Here is a 26,177-nt window from a genome sequence, read left to right on the forward strand (position 1 = left end):
GAGAACTGATTAGAAAGAACCTGGGAAGATAAGATCTTCCCTGAAAAGATAAATAAACGTGATTTGCTTCCCATACTTTCCAAGAGAATAGTTAACACCCAAATTGACCCAAGTGGACAGGAACTGTTGCCAGATCCTATGTTCCTACTCTTATGTTCTGACTGCAAAGGTCTCAAAGGCCAATAGCAATGGGCATGTTGAAAAATGGGACATTATATGTTGGTGAAATTATGTAGGGAGCTGCATGGATGCTTGCAAGGCCTGCAGAACATAGCCTCATTTAAAACCTCCATTTCTCATTTTGTAAATCAGCCAAAAATAGAGCTACTGAAGGTTGTCTCTCATACAATACTTCTGGATATTTCTCTACTCTGAAGGAGTATTTGTAGATACTCTCACAAATTGAGCTACTTGCCTTCACCTGATATCATGTCCCTGAAGTGAAATCAACAATGCAACAGGGAAAAAAATAATCCAAACAACTATGATTCTCTGGTGCACTCTTTCTGCATCAGATTTTTGTGTGTCTTGAAAGGACGTGCATAGAAAGCAAGAAAAATCAGATGGATGAAATTGAGTGGAACAGACAACAGCAAAGAAATTCAAAGGAGCTAAAAGGGAAGGACGTGAGAAGCATGAAGCTTTGAGGATGCTGAGGGCTGTCTGTATTACACCAGGGCATCTCCTGGTGGAAACACAAGCATGTGTAGACCTAACACGAAAATGATAACACAAAATCAGATGAAGCTTCCAGCTAACTAATGTTTCCTCTCTGTCCAGAGAAAATCTAAATTAAGAAAAGATTTAAACAAAAAAACTGGAAAAAAATTTATTTTACTAGCACACCCTTTTAGCTTTTGGCAGTCAGAATTAAAGGCATTTTGGAGAGGAAAACATTGTAATGAATATCTCTCCATAGATCTTTTGACCTTCATGGAGTTGTTACAATCTATTTCTAATTAATTAACTTTTTGTTTGGTTTGGTTTTTTGCATTGAAAAATATTTGATTTTATTTTTTTACTTCCATAACACTCTTTAGATGTTCCTTCAATAGGCATCAGCTTTAAAGGTTTGTGTTTCACATTCATCTGGCTACATTTTTCCTTATTTTTTACATATAGGGCACATAACTGCAAGTTTTAACATCTGCTTCATGTTCCCCATGATATAATACAACTAGAAGTAGCTTCTTCCTTTCTGAGGTGGCTGATAAGTTGAATAGATTAAAGAGGTGCTCAATCTCCTACAACCACATCCACACAAGAATTCATATTTCACGCATCCTATTTCAACCTACAATACTTTAATCATTGTATAGAACATATAGATATGCATACAAACACAGATCTGTCAATATGCACATACATGCATGTTGGGCATATACATGTCCTAACTTTTTCTACATATCTCCAAATTGCATTTTTGGAATTCTAATACATATTTTCTATTAGCATTAAAAAAACCCAAAGTATAAATATGTAAGAAAAAATAAATTAAAGAAAAGCCCCAAGCAGATATAATCCACTATTTCACCAAACATTTATTTTAATTTTCTTCATTAAAAAATGCTGGTCAAAGAGTTGTCGTTTTTTTTATTTGTTTGTTTTCTTTTTAAAATCAGGATAACTGACTCAAGATATGGCTGTTATAGAATTACAGAATACTCTAAGTTGGGGAACTACAGTTAAAAGGATTATCAAAGTCCAACTCCTGGCCCTTCACAGGGCATCCCCAAGAGTCACACCATATGCCCAGGAGTATTTTCCAAACACTTCCTGAACTCTGTCAGGCTTGGTGCTGTGACCACCAACTTGAGGAGCCTGTTCCAGTGCCCAACCACCCTGTGGGTGAAGAACCTTTTTCTAATATCCAACCTAAACCTCCCCTGACACAACTTCAGACCATTCTCTTGAGTCCTGTCACTGACCACCACACAGAGATCAGTGCACACTCCTGTTCCCCTCAGGAGGAAGTTATAACTGCCGTGAGGTTTCCCTTCCGTGTCCCTTTCTCCAGGATGGACAAACCGAGTGATCTCAGCTGTTCCTCATAAGGCTTCCCCTCAAGGCTCTTCACCATCTTTGCTGCTCTCCTTTGGACACTCTTTAATAGTTTAATGTCAAACTGTGTGGCACCCAGAACTGCTCGCAGCACTGCAAGTGTGGCCACCCCAGGGCAGAGCAGAGCAGGACAATCCCCTCCCTTGCCCACTGGCCATGATGTGCCTGATGCCCCCAGGACAGGGTTGGCCCTCCTGGCTGCCAGGGTACTGCTGGCTCATGTTCAACTTGACATTGACCAGGATCCCCAGATCCCTTTCCTGGTACTGCTTTCCAGCCTCTCCTTCCCCAGTCTGTCTGTGCATCCAGGGTTTTCCCACCCCAGGTGAAGAATCTGGTACCTGTTGTTGTTGAACTCCATATAGCTGGTGTCCTCTAATTTGTTGAGATCTCTGCAGGGCTTCTCTGCCTTCAAGAGAGTGAACAGCTCCTCCCAATTTAGCATCATTGGCAAGCTTATTTAGTGTATTTTTCAATCTTCTATTGTTTATGAAGATGCTGAAGAGCACAGGGCCAAGGATGGAGCCTGGTAGAACCTCAGAGGTGACAGGTCACCACTCTGATGTCACTGTTCACTGTAACCCTTTGTGTCTGACCCATGAGCCAGCTGCTCTCCCGTCACATGATGTGTTTATCCAGCTGTGTGCTGGATAATCATCTGACTACTACAAACACATGCATCTTTACAAGAACAATTAAATGAAGATCTTTCAAACATCTCTTCCCAACTGAATCATTTCAGAATTTTTTATTAACTTTGATTAAGCAATTTATCTGTAAACTACTCTTTTAATGTAACAGAACCCTTTGAGAAAATTCTTAATACACTTAATCCTTGAAGGTACAGTATTTTCTGATGAAATAAACAACATTTAAAGATATTGACCTAATTAAAAAATGCTGTGCTATCCTTAAGCAGTATGCAAAAAAAGAAAAAAAATTACCTTGCTTAACTGAATGTTTGAACTCCAAAAATTTCTCTAAAGTCATAAAAAATCACAGTGTAAACAAACTAGAGAAAACCCTGCCCTTCATAAGATTCTGTAGAGAAAATTCTTCAGCTTAGTGAGAAACAAAAAAAAAAGAGTAAACTTATAAATTTTAAGAAATGGCAATGTAATCTTATGTATATAATTGATTATTTTCTGGTATCAGTTTAAGATTTGCTAAATTCTCTCAGTTAATTCCTCTCTTACAAGTTGGTAATATCTGTTGAATCTCTGATGTAATATAACTGCTTTTCTGAAACTTTTCATTATATTTCAGTATGCATCTTAACTATATACATATATGAAAATCTGTATTTATTTGACTAAAAGTTGTCTCATTGCAAGAAAGAAATTTCACTTAATATAAGCTGGGAAAAACATTAAAATGAAGAATTATTTCTTAACTGAAAATAATTATTGAATCTGAATTAAATAGAGATGAAGTCACAGAGCCCCTATCAGACCTAAGTTTAGTTTAGGTACTCTTTTTAAATGGTCTCTCAAGATTTTTCTACTTTTGTCTCAACTAAATTACAGAATTTAAAAGCAGTATTAATAAATAACAAACACTCTTTCCAGTAGCAAATTATAATCTGAATGGAGTAATATATCATCTTTTGTTATCTAACGTCATTATTCTATTTGTAATAAAAAACTTATATAATTAGATATACATATTAGAACACATACATTTTTACCCTGCCACTCTTTCACAATATTATCTGTTAGCCAAATGCTCATTAAAATGTTGATTTTGGGCTCTGGTCAGCAACATAAGAAAGATTCTTGAGATAAAACAGGTAGTAATCTTATTTGCCTGTTATACACCAACCTCAGAACAAAAAATCTTTTAAAATAAAAAAGAAAAAAAAGCCAATAATGAGTAATTAAATAGTAGTGACTATGCCACATCACTTCCTGAAAACCAGATGTAAGTATCCAAAACAATTATTAGAAATCTATCTTACATACTTTGAGGGCTTAGCCAAACTTAGCCATGATATTTAGCTTACTTAGTAGTTTCGAAAGATGTTGAATCAGGGTTTTTTTAACATACACTGATGTTGAGTGAAATGACTTTTTGCCAATGCCTTCTTCAAGAGTGTCAAATGGACATGCAGAAGAACTTACGTGCCTACAATTTTGCACTTTAGAGGTATGCAATCAGATAAGGACTGTAAAGCTCCACAAGACTGTGACTCTTAGACATAAAATTAACAGTTTGGTTACATCCATTTGAACTGGACAACATAGAAATCACAGCTTCATCTCACTGACTAGTTACAAACTTCACCTTTGCCTAATTGCAGCCAAACTAGTTTCCCTTGAGTTTCCATTCGTATTCATTGCAGTGTTTCAAAAAAAACCAAAATAAATAGAAGTTCAAATTACAAGTCATATTGGACTAAAACACTCAACTTCACCAGCACAGTGCCTTCATAGGAATAGTGTACAGATCTGAAGGTTGGTATTTAAGCCCTGCTGTAAGTCACTGAAAGGACAGTAGCACAACCAACCACTTAACTGAATTTTATTTCCCCTCAATTTGAAAGCAGTTTCTAAACCCTTTTCACTGAAATTATAGCCTTTGGATGTCTATCAGAGGAAAACATGAAACCAGACAGAAAAGAAACCCAGACAACTTAACCCCAACCAAAACCCACCTCTCTCCCATGAATTACTTAATGGAATCCTCTGGAGTCTGTCAAGATCAAAGCTTTGGATTTTATAAAACCATATTCCTCTACCTACAATCGCTCTTCTAGACAGAATGGTTTACCAGAGAAAATTGCAGGGAAATGGCCAGGTAATTTTTCTTTGCTACATAAGGCTAGCAAGTAACACATCAATAAAATGACCCAATATGTTATGCTATTTCCAAAATGATGCTTCATTTAAAGAAAAAAGGCATTTGAATTAGTTTGTTCTCAAAGAGTTATTATTTTTATACAGTTCTCTTGTTATTTATACTTTCATTATGATAACACTTAAGGACTCAATAATGCTGATTGTAGCAGACAGAAAAATTAAGACAAGGTTAAATTTAATCAATAATGATTTTACCCATGTAGAATTTAAGTACCTATATGGCCCACAGCAAATGGTGCAAACCCATCCATGTGAATTTATTAATCTTTAAGTTTGGCATTTAGTGTGAGCTAATTACCTAAGCTTTCCTTTTAATTAGTAGGAAGATACAGGCACCTTAAGAGTTTCTTCTTAAGACTAGTATAAATAAATTTTGGAAGGGATGCTCATGACCTTTTCCACAGACTAGAAACACTTAACACCTAGTTTAGACTTGATTTACACAAAAGTAATAGTTACATGAAATAAATCCCATCCTGATGATGGGTTGCCTGTATCCTCTCAGCATGAAATATGAAAAAAACCCTTTTTGTAATAAATAAAGATGAAGTTTTTCAATTAGTATGATGTACTCTACCAACCTTATTGGTGTAATAATTTCTTATTCTGTGAGTAGTAATTTCTACTAGAAATCCAAGAATTGGAGACAACTCCTCATGACTATTAGTAGTGAATTTTTCCTCCAATGGATTCATTTAAGTATTTTTCCTTTCCAGACTGTATAGCAATATGATGAATATTCCATTTTAAATATTTTATTCTTTCATTACTCTAAAACGAAGGAGATAAGAGTGATTAATCCAACAGCAATGACTATTTTATAGGAATATTGGTAATTCTCTAATTGAAATCAGCTATAGCCAACAGGTGTTTAGGTTACAGTCACAAACCTGATTGGTAAAATAAACTTTATTTTGACATAGTTCTAAGAGAACAGAATTTATTCAAGATGGATGATATTTAAAGAAGCTTTTGTCAGGGGTGACCAGCCAACAGACTAAGCTCAGCCCATGTACCTCCTGCCTATTTTCCTATGAGCAGCACACACAAGGCAACCACAACAGTCTGTGATTCACCAGCGATCACTAGATTGTGTTACATTCCTTCATGAGGTCCTTGTCACAGAAACAAAAAAAAACTTCAGTTCCTGATACATTGTAAGAAAAAGTCTGTTACTGTTCATTGACACTGTTCAGTAAGTCACACAGACAATGAACATTATGGTCATAACACCACTCAAATGTAGAAGTATCTTAGACATTCTCCTGATGCCCATCACACCATGGGAAATTCATTCATTCTAATCGTGGAGCAGTGATGCACATATTTGTCCTGTCACGTAAGAGGTAGAAGAAGAGGTATGTTGTTTTGACAGTGGAGTTGCTTTGAGGTTCCAGGGGATGCCTCTGTGAGTACAGACCAGGAGTTGCTCTGCACTGAACACAGTTCCAGCTAGCTCTGTGATGGACCCACTGCAGACCACAGGTGAGCCCTTAGGGAAACATACCTAAAAAAGGGCAAAAATACTGGTGGGGGAGGGAGGAACAGAGAGAGAAGGCTGTGAGGAGCAGTGGGAGAGGAGGAAGAAGAGAAAAGAACAAAACAGCCAAAGCAGTAGGAAGTGTCCCACACTGGATCAGGAACATGCCCAAAGGCACTGTGGTCTGTGGAGCAACAAGAAGTAGCACAGGGAAACAGCCAAGCACTGACTACAGCTTTGTGTGCCACCCAGTGCCTCCCTGAAGGGACTGTGTACAACCTACAGCAGTAACACAGCAGCAGGTGTCTGGAGTGATGGTGTGGAGACCAGGAAAGTGAAAGAGAGGAATCTAAAGCTGAACCTGGGAGAGTGGGAGGAAAACTGTTTTTCCTGTAAGATTAAATGTTTGTCCTTTTTTTGTTTTGTTTTGTTTCCCAATACTCCAACCAATTAAATATTTATGCTACCTATCAATAAATTAACTTGTATTCCCCAAGTGGTTTTGCCTACGATGTGGATTTTCCTCTCTTTATTTTACCACCAGTTTTCTCACTCGCATTCCTTCTGATTTTTCCCCATATCCCTGGGGAAGGAAGGAAGGGAGTGAGCAGCTGTGTAAGCTCTTGCCTGTTAGCCAGGGCCAACCCACCACATTTAAAATGAAAAGGAATAAATGGATGCAATGGCAAATTACTTTAATTGATTATCAGGAGCCAAAAATTTATTTGCTGTTATTGAATCCATCTAGATCTAAGAGTGAACTTTTTACCAGGGAGAGAAATGGCTAAGCTCATTAAGCAAAAAATGACTTGAGACCAACTGACTTATGGTGTTGCAGCTATAAGGAGGAGGCTCACAGGACATAAACAAACAACTTCTCCTTCCTCTTAATTTGCATGCGTAAGAGACATTAAAAATAGACAGGTAGTGGCTTATTAAAAATGTAGCTCCTTCCCTACAGTTTCTAAAACCGGAAAATCTGGTTTACGTTACTTTTGTCCTACAACTAATATGCATGGAATGTTGTCCTCATTCTGCAAATACTTATGAATGAGATTGTTTGGATTTTTTTTGACAAAAGTCTTTCTAGCAGGGAAAAAAAAAGTGGGTTTAAACCAAAAAAAAGCTTTTCCTTTTTTAATTGAGGCAATTTAAAAATGAAATTGTTCTCTCTTCCTTTCAAATGTGAAAAATAGCCTGTTTAGCATTTACAAGCACTCACAAGTTACTTACAATGTGAAAACAAACCACCTTTTCTGTTCTTTTGATTGGGAGATATTTTTACTGCATTATTTTACTTGAGTTAAAAGATTAACTCTCAAATTACCCAATTTTTAGCACCTGCTGCAAAATTAAAACAAAGATAATAGCTTTATCCATTCACCATTTCTGTTTTACCCCCTAATAACATAATGAAAAAAGGGCTTCAGAAAAGAGGGGAGGAGGAGACTAAGATGGTAAGTAATTTTCTAACCAACTTTAATGAAGAGATACTCCACTAGCATTATTCATAAAAGTATGAAACAGCTTAAAAATAAAATACAATCACTGCAAAACAAAATTGAAAACAATATGTAAGGATCATGAAATTAGGAGGTCTTACAAACCAGGAAAATGTTTACCTTAGAAAGAATATTTATACAATTAGGAAAAGAAGGATGATGAGCTGCATAGTGGCTATATAGCTGTCTGACTGCACATGACATAGATCAAGAGTCTGCTAAAAATGTGGCAGACAAAAGGCAAAGACATTTCCAAAACAATACATATATATACATTAACCAAATTTGTATCCCATTTCCAAAGATTCGATCATTTACTAATTGCAATAATCCTACAAAAAGACTTTCCCATCATTAAAAAAAAAAAATAAAAAATTGTGACTATATTTTGCTTGGCAAAATATTTGAGGGATAGACTTTAAACATCATAGGATTAAGTAAAAATTAAAATTAATTGAAGGATACCCAAAACAGCAAATAATTCTAAGACTAAACATAAATGTCTACGATACAAGAAGAGGCTAAGTAGATCCTTAGAGACAGACAGAAAACAAAAATACCTGAATAAACAGTGTAGAAATGTAAATATTGTATTACAGCAATACAGGAAAAACAGCAATTTAAGCCAGAGGTATCCAGATTTATTCTGCCCTGTGCAAGTAGAAAATTCTTGCTTCTTCCCATCCTTCCTCCCCTTCTTTTTCTCTAGTTCTTTACTCTTTGCTTACATAGGAACTCTATGAAACTTGTAAATTCTTTCTGTTAAAACAGAACAGCATTTTTTTTTTGCACATAGGAGTTAAGGCAAAATCCCAACATGATGAAATGAAAATACCAGTAGCTCAAAAGTACAGCAATTTGTTTCATTTTCACCTTATTTTGAACAATGTTTTAAGATCATAAATTAACTAAAAGGTACTCAGAAAAGGCATTTTTTGTATTTTCTTATGGCACACCTTTTCTTGTGGTACACCAGCATTAGCTTTTCCATTAACATTTGGAAGTTTCTCAGTAATAGCTCCAGGGTTCTCATTATGTTTTGGCTTGGTCTGGAGCATGCTGCCAGTATTTCTGAAGCAAATAACATACTTTTCCAATTGTATGAGAATGTTTTTAAATAAGTTTTTAAGAAAAGATGTTTTCCTTTGCTTTGTGCCTTTAGGTACAACCTTATGTGTTTGAAGGATGGATTCTGTTCATCAGTGAGAAAGAATATATCAATTCCTCTGTTCAAAATGCCTTTTTTTCAGGACAATACTGCTATTATTAGACAACTTCTACACTAGAGAACACACCCAGTTGTCTATTATAATAATACAGGATCTGGAGATGCTAAGAGTTACTCTTGTAACTAACCCATGTTAATATCTTCTCATTTTCTTCATCATAGTAGTCAGTTCTGTCAGCAGTGCAGAATATAAATAATAACAGAGAAAAACAGATCTGTTTGAGCTCTGTACCCTAAGATTTCCTTATGAGTACAGTTAGTCAACTGATTCTTTAGCATGGTAGACAAAAAGAAGAGGCCATTTTTGCACCAAATTTGAAATGTTTGTCCAAGATGCATGCAAAAAAAAATCCAAAATCACTATCACTGCATACCTGAAGTTGTTCAAACTTGTGTGTTTAAAGCCTAGAGTGCCATAGACACAATTCTTGTTAAGGACCAAGAGATGGCTTTTTAAAAAGCCATCTCAATTGTCCTGTAGTCCTCATCTCAACTGAACTTCTCACCTGAACTACTTTAATTTCATTCCTCCTCATCCCCAAACTTCTGCTCATACAATCAAGAAGCCACTGCACAAACTCTCCTGAAATCCTGATCTTTCCAAACCATGGATACTATTTCAAATCCCTTTTTACTCAAGAATCCCATATCAGTGTGCCACCAATGTAAACTGGAGGCTGAATACCTTTTGGACGCAGTGGCTGGACTCCTCCAATTCTGCTTGCCCAGGTGCTGTATTTTCACTGCCTCTCTAGCTCTGGTCGCTCCTCCCAATGCTGCTGTGCCTTGCTGCCTGCCTCCTACATGACTTCCCTCAACATAGGCTCTTCCATGGGCCAGCAGTACACAGTGCTCCCTACTGGTGCCTGGGGCTCTCCCTGCGTTAGCACAGCCTCAGCTGTTGGACTGACGGGGCTTTAACACAGGTCTTACTAAAATCCACCTACAGAACATCCTAAGGGCAAAAGCAAAATACATGTTTGTGAGAAAACAGGATGTATGGAATACATATTATGAATGAGCCATTACAGAACTGCGTAGCAAGCAATATGTATGGTCAGATTCTGTTCCAGCGCTTGTTTAGGTTACGCAGGCTTCGCTTTCATCTTTCTCCTTGTCTCAGTAAGGTTGCTCAAACGCAATTTTTTTGTCTAAGCCTGGCAGATACAACATATCCAGAAATCATGATTTTTTTCCTTACCTCTTCCCTTTCCCTATCACCCTTTGCCCTTCTCCTCTATCTCAGATTCCTCCTACAGATACTCTCCCCTCAGTAGCTGGGTTTACTCCCAGTTTTCAAGTTGAATGTGTACAAGGTTACAAAGGAAAATAATGGATTTATTTAATATACCTTTAAAAGTTACAGGCAAGTCTTGCAGGCTTCCACCTTTGAACTGAATGGACTTTTTCAGAATACATACACTGCACATGAACCAGTCACTTCAAAACTACAAGCTTATTTCAGAACCTACCCCCTCCAAAACTATTTAACAATTAATTTCCATTTGATCCTTGAGACAGACTCCATAATCAAAATTACATACACTTTTAACATTACTTTTTAAACAACCAGAGCTTAAGTGCTAAGAAAAAAACCTGTACTGTGGCACAGCTGGAAAATCTTCTATTTCATAAAGACCCTGCTTTCTATTTTCTTCAAAAAATGCTTTCACAATTCAAGTAATTCAAGTATACTGTTTTTAATCTGTTCAAGGCAGGGAAAGTTCTACTCCATTGCAATACCTGATAACAAAGTGCATTCTGCTACAAAATAATTTGCCACTGTATTTTACAGTATCTTACAGAAATGAACGTATGGTTTCAGCAATCTACTTTTCATTGTGAAAAACACATTATATTAAATTAATGCAGAAAAGACAACATTGAATGTTATTATTTCTCATAATTGCTAACTTCTTGCCATAAAGAATTTCTTTGAGATGTGAAAGAATATGAACTCCAACATACATACAACATAAAACATACATACAACATATACATAACATACAACAACATATAACCCCAATATTTACAGTTAAGCTATATATAAATGACAGACTTTGGGCCAGAAAGGGTGTTTTACCTTGCAGCACGGAATTGTTTCTTTTTGCCTCTCCTATGCAAACAAGATGGCTGTGCGCTTATCGGTATATGGGTACGAAGTCCAGTCGTGTGAAATGAAACAGAAGAGTGGAGGGGAAGAGGGACAACACTGAAAAAGATAATTTATAAAAGACTGACAGGATTTCTTGATAAGACACTGCTTCACTAGTATGAAACAATCTCAGCATGTTCTCATAATGGATAGAAACATATGCCTAAGCAAGATGCTTGTTCAGTTTGTTACTGAAGATCTTCTGTTAGACTTTTTTGTGAATTTGCACTGTATTTTTGGAAAACAAGGGCTGTGCCAGAATCTCAGCTACATTTCTGCCTTCGGTGCACATAGGAAGCACTCCTACAGAATATCTATGTAGTAACTTTGGACAAACTGCAATAAAACAACATTTAAAGCATAATATCAGATCACTGTTTTTCAAACTTTTCCATTGGAGGCACAGAATATGAATATTTGAGACTCTCTTTTTATTTTTAGAAATACCATACACTATAGCCCATCCTGGTTTCTTTAATATGCATTGTCTTAGAAACTATATGTGCTCCCAGATTACTGCTTCCAGAAAGACCAAGAACCCTAATGTGAAAAATCATTCATTAAACTTCAAAAAAGTCCTAGCTAGCTGACATATTACCTTATTTCTCGGCTATTGTCCTCCTCACCCCCTTTATGTATTTGTTACGAGAAAATTTAATCAGGAAGAAAAAGATGGATGTCCAAGGATGTGTGACAACCACTGCTGATGAAACTTAATGGAATCCAAGCCTTACAACCTAAGTATGAAATTTTATCTTTTTTCCAGGCAAAACCTGGGAGCTCACAATGACTTAGAAATTAAATTGAACCAAGATTTTTGAGCAGCTGCCTAAATGCAAAGTTTAAACTACATTTTTCTGTGGTTCAGGAAATCAGTACAGTTTGTCCTGAGCCTTTTTCTGTATTTTTCCTCTATATTAAAATAACATTCTACTATAACAACTTTGAAATAATTTTAAATTACCAGCCTTTCCTCTATTGCAAATACTGATTGGAAATGCTAGATTTACCTTAAGCCTTTGAAAAACTGCATATTGTCTTACATTTATTCAAGGCTTTAACAAGTGAATATAAAGATAATTGTTAATAAAATCTTGTCAGTCTCTCTAAAATAGCCAATTACTTTTCAATCCCTTTGATTAATGGTGTTTTTAGATAAATAATGTTTTAGAAGGTACTAAAAAAATCCCTGTATATGGATAAAAGAAGCAGTACTACATCATGATGAGAAGATGATAAGAAGATGAGAAGATGGGAAGCAACACCACTGGTAAAACACCACCTCTTGTGTACATACACTTCAACTCTTAAATACATAATAATAACTACTTACAGTAAATTTCATTAAAACAAATTATTAAGAAACAATAATTCAAAACCTTGTGATTATGTAAATCAGAAGAAAGTAATGATAAAACAAGTATATGTAAGACAAAATATAGATAAAATGAAGAAAAAGATCTGTCTGTGCTAATTAGCATGACAATTCAAGGCATTTGATATGGAAAACCAAAATGCAGTGTATAAAGATCTATTCATTCTAACTGTAAGAATATGCAAAAAATTACAATGAGTTAATGAGTGAGAAAATAAACATCGTCTCATATCCAAATTTGAGTACTGAATGAAGATTGAATAGAGGGGGCTGGTTTGCTGAGGTTTCTTCTCTGTATTTGATTAAACATCACTAAGGGGTCCTAAAGTGACAATTACTTGCTGACTTCAAAGCTTAAGCAGGAATGAAAACTGAAATGCCAACAGGGAGGCTGCATTTAGCCATGGCCAATAGAGTACTATGTTACTCAGTAATGTATTCTCCAATGATCTATATTAGTTAATGGATTATATTATCCATTTTGGCCACCATTTTGTTTTTGTGGTTTGGGTTTCTTTATCCGCATAGATATGAACACAAAGTCTACTTTTTTTTCTCTCATAATATGTTAGAAACATTATTTTTTAAGGTACTTTGGACTTCTGGCCACAAATGGGAGTCTGTATCTACCAATTTATTTATGAATGTTCATATGTATAAGAGTTCAATTAATTTAGCTGGTATTTGAATTGTAATGTATGAATTGGTAAATTAATTCGTGTACAGGATGAAGAGGAAGAAGGATGCACGATTCAAATTACTGGAATATAGTGGTAAGGCAGAGCCACAGCTAGGCAGAACTTTTGTTTCAGCTCATCAAAACACCTCTGCCAAAGTTTTAGAAGTTTAGGATCCAACTTTACCACACCACTACATGTCCATCTACCATGTACAGTACAGTGTCTTGGTAAAAAAAAAATATGATACACTGGTATATTAGCCTGCCTGGATGTTGGTGCACATGTCAATGATTCTGCTTTCACATAAATCTGCTAATCCAAACTTGTATTTTACTTAGATTCAAATGAAACATACCAGCAACAGAGGTAAAATGAAACAAAGGGTATTTGTAAACTTGTTATCATAGTGAAACCCAAGGAATATAGCTAATTTCAAAGAGTATTTTAGAAAGACACATAGAATTTAAAGATAACAGTTTTGCTGTTCTAGAGACTTTTTACAAATTGGGTTGATTCTAGAGAACACTAACAAATCTTCAGTGAAAAAAGATGCTTAAACTTCATTCTTCAGCTTAGTCCAAAGAACCAGTGGCAAGCTTCTCTCTGAAAATTCTGTAGTCATGTAGGTATTTCAATAGAAAGTCATTACATGAACTTGTGAAATCTGTGGATTGCACAGGACTTTTATACAGTTCGGAGCAAGTCCCAAAGGCTTTTATACATAGAACTCTATGACACTGCCTAATTTTTTTTTAATGGCTGTGATTAACTTTTGTTAAGACTTACATATGGGAGCTTAGCTGGAAGAATGAGTTGGCTATGCCATGAAAGAATAAAGATTCAGGTTTTGTAGTTGCTATAACTATAGTTTCTGACAATCAAATAATACTGGTCTAAGCTACTGCAAGTCATAAACAGAACAGGATTTTTAACAAAAGATGGGCTTGAACAGGTAGGAAAAATATTTTTCATTTGATCTACAAGATAATTAATTTTATTTCCTGGATGTGATGAAGTCAGAAAAAGCATATGGATATTCAGGTCCCCACACTCTGTCAGGTCCTTCAAGAATCAACAAACATCCAAATACTGAAAAATTGAAATCAGGCAAGGTTTTACTTTATTTCCACCAACTTCAGAAGTATTGGTGCAAACATCACCCTAGTTGATGCTGGTAGAAATTTGGTGACAAGAATGACACAACCTGAAATGAAGCTCTATGCCCCCTGAAGCCTGTAGGCTTTCCTTCATGCTCTGCAAGTCCAGAACACACCCAAATCATGTCCCATTTCACAACCACAACACAAGCTTAGTTTTAGCATGGCACATTAAGATATATAGCCATCTTAATATTAAAAGTCTTGTTAATAGCTTTTGGAAAATTGCATTAGTCTAATTTTTCCAGATGAGAGCATAATTATTGGCATAACAACGAAAAGTTAGTGAAAAACAGATTATGGAGCCAGGCTGTCAAATACAGTCATTAATATAATACTTATTCCCTTCTGCTTGTAGCAGTCACTGGTCTAAATGACACATACAACATTTCTGAAACAGGGATACAACAATTCATTCTGTAGCACAGATTCTTGCAGATATCTGCCTCATTAGGCTTGCAAGACAGTAGTTTTTCATACTTAAAAATGTGTAAAGATATTTTGAACTGCATGAAGAGATAATAAGTTTTTAATGGGCTAGAGATATTGTCCCGGATCTCTTTCACTGAAGTATGATACTGACTCCTTTTAATTAGTGAAATCACATATAGAAGTGAACCATAATGAAAATTTTAAATTGGACAAACAGCAACGAAAGTTTTGAGTTTTTGACTTGGTACAACATGACTGATCAGCACTAACAACCAAACTATGGTAAAGGCAGTAATTAATCTCTTATATTAATTTAAAGGTGTTGCTCTATCCAGGACTAAGAAGGCAGTCTAATAGCAAAAAAATGACCTTCTATTTTTCATTTATAAACCCCACAGCTACAGTAATAAATGTACCCACTGGACTTCTCCAAGGATACAGAAAACCTAAATGCTGAAGAACAATCAAAATGCTAAAAGCTTCAGAGAGCATAACTTACGCCAACAAGTTAAAGAAATTAAATTTATTTTTAAAATAAAAAAAAAAGAGAAAGAGTAGAGGAAAAACACAGGATAACTTAGCAGAGCAAAAGATGCACTGAAAGATTCAGAAAATTTTAGGCATAATGTCTGGACAAATATTTTAAGCCTATACAATTCTACTGCATAGAATTCATCTAGACCTTGAATGTCTCTTGTGGTCTTACCTAGATATAAGTACATGAAATGAAAATCTAGGACTCTTTCAAACCTGCAGCATCAGTGTAAGCAATCATACACCTTACAGAACTCAAAGCGAAATGTTTAAGATTACCTGATTAAGTGGAGCTAGTTGTCTTAGGGAAAAAAGTCAGGGACTGATTGGCTTGACAGCACTTGAACTTCATTGCATTCTTGTAGGTATCAAAAATATCTAACCATCTAACTGTATCAGTACTTACAACTGGTATTCCTTGTTTAATAAATGTATTATGAAAATAAGTGTCTGTTGCTGGTCTTCTACAGAGAACATTTCAACTGAAAGTCTAAAATAAGAAACAGAGCTAAATCATTTCCTCATCTGTTTCGTTACAATACACTGAACCTAATTCCTTAAGGTAGGTAAACATAAGCTGAACTTAAAGTAAGTTGACAGCCTAGTAATGGGACTATTTCCTCACCCAAAAATTAATCAGTGCCTTACACTCCAGTGGCCACAAAGCGTATTTGACACTGCCTGTGCACATGAACATGTTCTGAGGTATACTACCAGTACATTTGTGTGCCTGTACATGAAAAGAAAAAGACAGGGCAGTAGCTTCTGGGGCAAGAGAATTAAAAAAAATGAATTATGACTTGGTTGGGAAGCACACTAACTCCGGCAGCCAAGGAAAAGTCCCACCTCCCATAGCAATGAAAAGCCTGGATGTCTAACACAACTCCGCTTGCAATGAAGCTGGCTTACTCTCCTTGGCATTGCCCCTTCTCCTCTCTCCAGCATCTCTGCTTCCAGATCAGAGTTGCTACTTCATACGTATCAGCATAGTACTATTGCTTTTCTGCCTAGATAGCTCTAGAAGCTGAGACCACCAGAATCACTGCAATGAAAGAGATGTCACAGTACTGTATGATAGCTGATCTCCAGCTGCCTCCCTGCACTCCCCAGGCTGCCAGCATGTTCTCCCTGATCATGCAGACATTCTGGGCTGAGTGTCAGCCGGTTCATTTATTTATACTCAACTCTTCTGGATAGATACAAACTTGTAAGGGCACACAGCCACAGCGTAGACAGAATGTCTTAGATGTGGAGATTCAACTCCCCGGCTTGTTGCATTCCAAGTAAGGAACATGCATATAGAACCTGAACATGGAGCAGCATTACAGATCAGTGGCTTAAGAGAACTTGTGACCCTGAGAATCACAATTCCTTCTGTCTCTTCTCCATCTGAAGATCTAATTACCACAGCCTTTGAAAAGGTTGAGCTTAGGAACCCAAGACTGAAAGAGACCACTGAAAGGGTGACTGCATTCAGTTTCACCTTTACTGCCAGCAACCAAGTGATAGATGACTTGCTCAGAAAGGTTCACAGAATGTGCATTCCACATGACAGTACAAATACATATTTTTTTCCTACAATCTGTAACAATCAAACTGTTGTAAAATGAACAAAAAAGACAATTAAATCCACATGCAGACAAGAAATAAAACCAAGTTAATAACAAATATTTTAGGTTCCTGTAACAATGGGAAGTTAGATAAATAAAGTTACACAGCAAAGCCATATCACAGGAAAAAAAAAAAAAGCAGGACACAATACTTCACATCTTATCTGGGAATGCAATCTCCTCTGTCATAAACATTCTGATAGCTTAAGGCTAAGCAGCAGTGCCATTAGGCACTTCAGGATGTTCGTTACAATGATGTTGCTAATCACCTCAACAGTTTTCCTGTGTGCAGCCAATATTTTATTAGAAGGCCAAAAGGTACATCAACAAGCTAATTCACAATCCATACAAGATAATGCTTCCCAGTGACCTTAACAGAAGCAAAATGGCCCTAAAGCATGATATTAAGGCTTTCTCTCTGTTGGAGTCTGGAATACACAGACTCCAACACTCTCCCAGCTTCAGAAACTTTGTTCTGTTGTACAATCCTATCAATAAATACAGCAACTGACATCTAAAAATATCAAAACATTACCCCCTTGTTCCCTCTTGTGTGCTTGGTTAAGTTTTCTAGAATTTCACCTCTCATTGCACCTTTTTGTAGTGCCTCATCTAAATTTATTGAGATAAACACATGTGAGAAACACATATCTTCATTCTCCTGCAGTGTAACACATCACCTTCCTTGGCTTTGTAACTAACACACTTGTAACTGGTGCTCAATACCAAAATCTAGAAAACAGATGGCTCTCCTATCCCTGCTTGCTTGGCTGAGAGAAGACACGTGTGATTGATTAAAAGAGCATATACACCCTTTTAGCTTATGTAGTTAATAAAACATCACCTAGATCAGGAATTGCATGATACTATTTAATTTCTTTAAGACATATGGTCATCTTCCATTTTGCACCTATAAAAACATGAATTGAAACAATAAAATTCACCTAATTCATAATCTTAACGCAAAAAGCTCATGTTTGGTGACATCCAGCACTGAAAGGGGTTTCATTTTCTGAAGGCTTATAGGCTTAACTATATCAACTGTTGAGAATCTCAGCTGATACCTGAACTTACATATAATTCTAAGTCATTCCAAGTAATTTGTTACTAATAGTGGGTTTAACAGCTGTTTATGTAAAACATTATGAAAGCTTTTAAATTACTGGATTTATTCAAGTCTTTTGATTCTTTTTTAATATTCAAACCAAAACGGATTATAATCTGTTTATCCTCTTTGTCAAGGTGCCTGCAGAAAAAGAAAAATAAAGTCAGTCGTTTCTGTGTGAAACACATAGTGCATGATGCTCCTATGAATGACATAAAAAATAGGTAAGTGAATCCATGCTTCAAGCACAATATCAAATAGTGGAATAGGAAACTGCAATTATTGAATCAAAAGTATTACCTATTAAAACACTTCAGCATATTCTGAAGCTTTTGCTCTCCAGGAAAGAACTCAATCGCATAAATTTTTCAGCGATGTACAAAACTTTCAGCCTCAAAGTAAAGAAAGCTCAAAAAATGTAGAAATTAAGAAAAGGTTAAGAGGACCAAGTATGTAAAACATGACACCTGAGTATTTTCACTTTATCTCACATTCAAGAACAATAAAACCAATGAGATTTTAATGTATTATTACAAAACCAGAGGAAATTATTTGTTTGGCATTAAGTAGGGCTCTCTGTAGGCAGGTAACTTACAGTTGCTTAAAAACCTGGACATGCAGATATATATCTGCCATATAACACCATATACCTGCTTTGGTGTATGCCCAGATAGGAACTTTAATTTATTTTAAAAATGTACAGGAAGCTAATTGTGTTCTTCAGATTTTACAGGATTCAAGACTAGTTACTAAAATTACATTTTAGTTATTGAATCCGAGCTCATATGTCAATAGGTATACATCAGGTTCGTACAAGTATAATTAATTATTTGTGTTCATAGTTACTGCACCTCAACTACAGTATGCTTCCCACCAACTCTAAAGTTACTCAAGTCGTCATAACTCAAAACCAGCTTCAAATAAGTAATAAAAAAATAGTAGCAAACAAAAAATCAGTTGCATAATTCTCAGTATCAAATTCTCAATATCAAATTTTCACTCCCTTTCAAGAAAAAAAACAACCCAACAAAAAAACCAAATACTACTGGTGAGTCATTAGACACAGATTTTTAAGACAGCTCAAACAAAACTTAGATCAGCACATTCTCTTACTTATCTATCTAGAAAACTATGCTTTACCATGAATTAAAAGTTGCTTGGACTTTTGCTTAATTTCATTCTGTTAGTGAAAAGACTTAGTCATGCAGAATAAACCTAAACAGTTGTCTATATTGGGAAGATTTTCCTTTGTTTGAACACAGCTTTGATAAATCAAGTAAGCTAACATCACACTGATTATCACTGATGAGCCACAGCAAAGCAAAGCAAATTGAGGTCATCAGCCTGTCAGTAGTGTGACAGTCTTGAAATGTGTACCATAGGTTTGTAACCCAGACCATTTAACCCTAAAAATGTTCAGCTTCTGTGATTGCCTATGACATATTTCTACTTTAAATACTGTAAAGTTTAGCAAAACCCTTGTTTTCCCAGATTAAATGGTAATTTAAATGCTATAAATAGTGTTTTTCTCCCCTTTTTAGGAGGCTAGAAGCAATAGAAGTTGTGATCAACTACTTTTTTTCTAATGAGAACAATAAATCAAGGTAACAAGAAAAAGCTACATCCATTGAGTAATAAAGGTTTAACTCTGTCACCATACATACAATTTAAAACCAGCTTTTTAGAATATTTGCTAATAAGAAAACTGAGAAATCTACCTTAGGTACCACTGTCATACAACATCTTTACTCACCCTCTAAATATTTGTCACAAGTGTACACTCCTACAGCAGAATCACATTCTTTCTCAAGACAGCACAACACTACCATTTTAAGTATTGAAAATACTATTTTTTAAATTCCTTTTAAGAGGTTAACACTTTTTTTTGACATACTGTATTCAGGATTCTACCTCTATTGATTCTAGCTATGTTCCCATCTAAGTGTGCTACAAAAGAAACTATAATTATTTTCTGGAAATGAAACTGGAATATTAACTTGTTGCACAGTGTTTATTGCAGAAACAAAACAGCCGTGGGCCTTTCTAATACTCATATATTGTAAAGTTACAAAAAAAACCCAAGAAACTGAAAGCATGGGAGCCATTTTCTTAAATCTACAAAAGAACCAATTTAATAACTACACATGGAATTTTTAAAAGACATTGAAGGTGCCACACACAATCCTTTTCCTAGCCTACACAGGGCCTAAGCAGCATTATCACTACCAAATGAGACAAGGTAAAAAAGAGAAAACCAACCCAAAACTCAAAAATTTTTGTTTGAAAGTCAAATTTTATTATTCAAAAGGTACAAGTAATGGCCAAGGATGTTTTATTTGTCTTCTTATTTCCCAGACAGGAGAAGGTGTGAGAAGCATTCTGTGCCTACATTTCACACAAATGTAGGGTGAATGTACTTGATAGGTTTTGGGGGTAAGTAAGATGCTTAAAAAGGCTAAATTAAAATTCAAATATAGCTATGTGACACCTACAGTTAAGGTTTTAAAAGGCCCCACTAACTTGCTACCATGGTGAAGCATTGTCAATTCGAATGAAGGCACTGTTAGGAGAAAAAAATTGCTGCAAAGCCTATCTACAAATAAGACAGGACTTCCCCTATGTGAAGCTGCAATTAACCACTGCCCTCACACAGAACAGCATAGCAGTGCACATCTTCAAGCCAGTATGTCACCTCAGGAGCCTGACACAGCTCTTTCCATGTCTGCAATTGGTGCTTCAATGATCGTCATGCCCAGTGGAGAGTCACCTGCATAAAAACATACAAAAGGAAAAAACTGATGAGGTTAAGTGCCCTCTTTCCCTCCCAGCTGCCCAGTAAAAATCAGATGATGTGCCTAGGCAGGAAGAAGAGCCTTGTTTCTTGAACTTCCGAACTTCTGGAATGTTTCAGAAAAAAATACCCAACAGCTAAATTAGCCGTTTCTGCACTAAGCAACCTGTAAGAGATTTTCTCCTACCTCACAGATTTTTTTCTCCCCATTATTTTACTCTTTCCTCACAGTTTTACACAGATTTACACTTTTTTTTTTTCAACTACCATCTGGTGGTAATATTACCCCTGTATATCTCTACACAGGCATGCAGAAGACACACTGTCTAATGCGTCAACTTGAGAGCAACTATTGTGTCTTTCCCGCCAGCAGCACTAAACGGGATTTAAGAATCACAAAATAGGTTTGGTTGGAAAGGACCACCGTGGGTCGTCTGGTCCAACCTCCCTGCTTAAGCAGGGTCATCCCAGAGCACACTGCACAGAATTGCATCCAGACGGTTCTTGAATATTTCCAGAGAGGGAGACTCCACAAACTCTCTGAGCAAGAAGCGCTGTTCTGCAAGAGAGGAGGCCCCAAGAAGAGAAATGGACTTTGCTTTAAAAGTAGAACAAGACAGACAAAGGTACCGCTGGCCCGGCCCGGCCCGCCCCAGGAAGCTGCCACAACCGCCGCCCGTCCGACCGCCCCGTGCCGCTCCCGGCCCGGCAATCTGGCCCCGCGGCGGCTCCATCTGCCTCGGCTCCTGCTGCGCTCCGGCTGCTCTGCCTCGCCATGGCCGCTTCCTCCTCCTCCTCGGCGGCCGCGCTGCGCCCGGTCACTCACCTGATCTTTGACATGGACGGGCTGCTGCTGGGTGCGTAGCCTGAGCCCCTCTCCCCTCCACGGCCGGGCCCCCGCTCTGCCCCGTGCCGGTGGGCTCCACCGCGCTGCCAGGCCCGGCCCGCCTGTCCGGACAGCTTGCGGCCGTAGCTGGCGGCGGGCAGCCGCTTTCCTTTCCCTTCCCTTCCACCTCCGCCTCCGCCTCCCGCGGCCTCAGCGGCCCCCGCTGCACTGCTCATTCATGGCCTCCTCGCTCCGGGCGGGCAGCCAGAACGCCTCGGGCGGCGCTGCTAAAACCAGAGTGAAGGGGATTAAAGCAACAGGAAACGAATTCATTCCTTCTTCTCCTTCCGCTACTTGCTGCCTTTCGGGGGCAGATTTCGCCTTAAAGTAACAGAGCCGGGGCTGCTCTGGCTGGCGGAGGGCTGAGCGAGGTTGGGGTGGCTGTGGGGAGAGCGGTGAGGGGCAGCCTGGGGCTGAAAGGCAGGGAGAGCGGGTATGGAGGAGAAGGGGCATGCAGTGTGGGGCTGAGGGACCCCCGGGCCGCGCACTACCGAAGGCCGGGAGCAGTGAGTCTCGGGGGACAGCACAGCTCTCGGCAGCGTTTAGAGCTACCTGCTCCAGCTGAACAGCCTGAAAACCGCTATGATAGTCTTCTCTTGGCCTTGGTATCAGTAGACTTTCTGCTTTTGCAGGGTTATTGTTCTGTAACCTGACACGTCCCGTGCTAGTGGTACAGATCGATTGGATCTTGAGGTTTGAATAGTCGCTATACCTAGTCTCAAATAGCCTGAGGATACATAGACACACACACACATATATATGTGTGTGTGTATGTGTAATCCTATGATCCGGAACCAATTATTTTAATTTCATTCTTAAAAGTTGCAGGAAAACTTTTTTTTATTTACTACTGCTCTTTGTCAGAAGCTGGAAATCTACTTCACACAGACAATAGTCAACAGGACAGTATTGGTAATTATTCACGTATGTGATTTGTTCTATTTTAAAAAGTTACATAAAAAATATGTATTATATTTCAGAAATCTTCCAGGTGCAAGGAGTTAGACTGAAAATACTCTTCAAATATCTTCCAGTACAGAGGAGTTAAAGTGACAGTACCTTGGTGATTTTCATAATGTGCACTTCATTTCAGAGGACTTCAGTTTGTTTCAGCCTCTGAATACTATGATGCTATGAAACCTTTAACATTTTTGGTGAACCTGTTTGTTTCGTGATGAGCAATGACCCTTGGGAGGCAAAAAGGCAGTCAGGAGACTGCTTGGACTGTCCCAAGATTCCTAAATGTTTCAAGAAATTTGGAATAATTTGGGGGGAAGAATGATAAGAGGTATACACAAATTAGGTTAATTCTGCCCAACCTATGTACTGTAAATCTTCTGAATGAGACAAATGGTCATATTGATGTTAACCTACATAAGAACCCCATAATTTTCTTATAAAATTTTTAATGTTTCATATAGTGTTCATTGGAGGTGATAAAATGAATAACATACATATTTCAAGAAGCTACAGAAATAGGCCCAAAATTGCTTCCTTTCAAAGAGCACAGATAAAAGTTTTGGTATTGAATATTTATTATTACTAACTTTTATAAGTACCCCCACAGTTGGTTGCAATTTTTAGAATCTGAAGCTTCAGGTTTTGAAAAAAAAATTCCCAACAAAGTAGTGTCTGTGAATGTACATGACTATTTTTAGATGTTTTCACCTAAACTCTACTGATTTTATAGAACAAATATAAATTGATCTATAAATGATGAGAAGAATTGAGCATTAAATTAAGTTGATGTAATGTGCTATGAACTTGCTTTCTGTCATTGATATACTTGGTATACTTGCTTCTCATTAGGGAAGGTAGGATATCTTCTGATAGAAAGATTTCCAAAATCCTTGTGAATGTAAAATCCTTAAATGAGATCTGAGGTTTTTAAAAGGTTGTTGACTTTGGAAATAATCCAAGTGTTACCCTATAGAACCTACATCCTATACTTTACTGGCTAATGCTTGGCTGTGTGAAGGTGTTGCTGAGTCTGATCAACTGATATTTTACCCCCCTCCCTCTGTAATATAATTGAGGCTGATTAAGTTGTCCTTGAGTCCCACCTTGATTATCGGCTTACTTTCAATAAAGAAGTTACTGCCTCTGAACTGCCTGTGGAACTACTTCAACCCTTTCCTTCAGAGTCCTTCTGTATCATTGTTTCAAAGGTTATCTAACACCGTTTTTTCCTGCATTTCTAATCAATGCAATCTACCCTTCTTTTTTTTTTTTAATTTTATTATTACCTAATCTTTCTCTTTGAGCTCTTGGATGAAATCTTAGGGGTGATCACGCGCTGTTCACCCGTCTGTCAGCTTCCTGCAGGCTCCCCTCTGTAACGCTCTGCTGCATGACACCTCCCAAGGTCAGGTGGAGAAAAGCCTCTCTGTGCCTCCATGTGCTCCTTTGTGCCTCCATGTGCTTCTGCAGGCACCTGCCACAGCCCACAGCTCAACTCCATCCCATCTCTTCCCGAAACATAAAGATCATTGAGTTCAGCTCCTCACAGGACTTCTGAAAACTAAAACAGAGGACAAAGAGCCTTGTCCAAACACTCCTTGTACTCTTGACAGCCTTGGTGCCATGATGCTTGAGGGAGATTGTTCTACTGACTGATCACCCCTCTCATGCAGCTTCATTAAACAGCATAATTGATTAGTGTTGCACTGTACAGTAGAAACCAGAGGAAAAGAAATAACTACATCTTAATTTTTGTTGTGCTGCCATACTTTCTCAAAAAAAATGCAACAATCCCCCCCAGCACTTCAATTAAAGCATTACATTTCTGAAGTTAAATTTCTACTTGATTTCCTACAGCAAATAATAACATCAAATGCTCAGAATAGTAGATTGCTTTTTCTTAAAATGTGATAGTCTATTCCTACAGAAGAGCACTGTTCTAACAGCTAATATGTGGTATCGTTAAAAATATTAAACCTACTTATGTGCACACTTATTCAACACATAGTACAGGGTTAACAGGTAGTAGTAATAACAACAACAGAAACTAGAGATATTTAATACCTAAATAAATCCTGTTGTTACACTTGTACAGTTTGGATCCTGGCATTTTAGCATATTGTAAAAACATACAAAATTAATGCTAAAGATAGAGAAGGAAAAATTTATTTTACTTGTACAAAATATAGAACTAGAGTAATGCCCCCAGGATCTATCTTATAAACTTACTGCATAGATTTCTTTTGAAGCTATGACAAGTGGTTTTGTTATATAATTGTAGCCAATAGCTACCCCACTACCAAAACACAAATAGGATTGAATGTTTCCTTTGTTGGTCTGTGCTTAAACTTATAAGGGGCTGAAAACATTTAAAATTCTCTACAAGCTGCATGTATAGTATTAACCTTTCCCAGCTGACAAATGAACTTAGGAAAATGGCTGCAAAAATAAGATGTTTCTTAGCATTCTTAGCACTGTCCTTAAAGCTAGAGCTAAACTAACATGCAAAGAACATGACACTTTATTGTATGAAGTTTAGTAATGTATTTATTTTTGTTTAAATTTCTGCTAGGGGTCGGAATTGTTTTATTTAAATTATTGTCCTTGCCAGTGCCCCTTAGTGTTGGAAAACGATTGTGGGAATGGGCTGGCTAGGACTCAAGAGTCAGACAGATTTCCCAGTGAAGGAACCAGGCAGTAGCTTCAAGCCCTGGGAAACATAACTAACGGAGAGCCTTAGAGTTCCTCCCATAGTTCCTAGTGTTGTTATGTTAAGCCATCCAAGTTATACTCCCCTACTGGTTACTTGTGTTCCCTAAAAGGTTTTGTTACTAGAGTGTTCTGCCCCTGAGAGTATACAATGTTGCATCTTCCTTACTTCTCACCTTCTGGAGTTCAACCTTACACTACCTTCAGTTTCTGGGCATCCATCCCTGTTTTATTTCTCATTAAGTTTCTTTTTTGGGCAACACCACAACAAACACTATCTTTACATGAGATAAATCAGTGTGTTCAGGTAGGAGAGGCGGTTCCTAAAGCAACTTAGTTTTGCAGGATACCTTCACCATAACACAAAGTCATGTTGTACTGTATGGGCACAGGTATGCCAGCTTGTGACCATTTATAGAGGGATAAAAAGTAGTTAAGACAACTGGGATCAGAAGTTGCTGCTTTTGTAGCCACTGTCTCCTTTGCCTGAAGACCACTGTGTTTTGTGCCACTTCTAAGACACTCCTGCATGTCTGGCCAGACAGGTCATCTCTGGTCAATAATATAGACAAAATTAGCTAGCAGTTAAATTCATTCTAGTGTTGTGAGAGTCACAAGAATTTCAGCATGTTTTCTTTCTCCCCAGTGTTACCT

The 26,177-nt window shown here is 37.3% G+C and overlaps 2 protein-coding genes across 4 annotated transcripts in view; one reads left to right on the top strand and one right to left on the bottom strand.

The window, feature by feature from the left end:
* The window catches only part of STS (steroid sulfatase), a 109,001-nt gene extending 86,599 nt beyond the window's left edge, over positions 1–22,402 (bottom strand). Inside the window, exons 1-3 of one of the 3 annotated variants that reach the window (XM_015627776.3) lie at positions 21,795–22,402; positions 20,870–20,944; positions 11,213–11,341 (exon numbers count right to left, since the gene is read on the bottom strand). The gene's annotated coding sequence lies outside the window, so the exon portion shown is untranslated. Of the gene's footprint in view, positions 1–5,500; positions 7,486–11,212; positions 11,342–20,869; positions 20,945–21,794 lie in introns of those variants that run through there. The other 2 variants (XM_015627786.3, XM_015627792.3) reach the window with 2 other exon arrangements.
* The window catches only part of PUDP (pseudouridine 5'-phosphatase), a 68,489-nt gene continuing 63,685 nt past the window's right edge, over positions 21,374–26,177 (top strand). Inside the window, exon 1 of the mRNA XM_015627802.3 lies at positions 21,374–21,825. Within this exon, the coding sequence (XP_015483288.1) occupies positions 21,744–21,825 (82 nt within the window). The 5' untranslated portion in view covers positions 21,374–21,743. The remainder of the gene's footprint in view (positions 21,826–26,177) is intronic.

Source organism: Parus major, chromosome 1 (genome assembly GCF_001522545.3).
Source record: "Parus major isolate Abel chromosome 1, Parus_major1.1, whole genome shotgun sequence".
NCBI lineage: Eukaryota > Metazoa > Chordata > Aves > Passeriformes > Paridae > Parus > Parus major.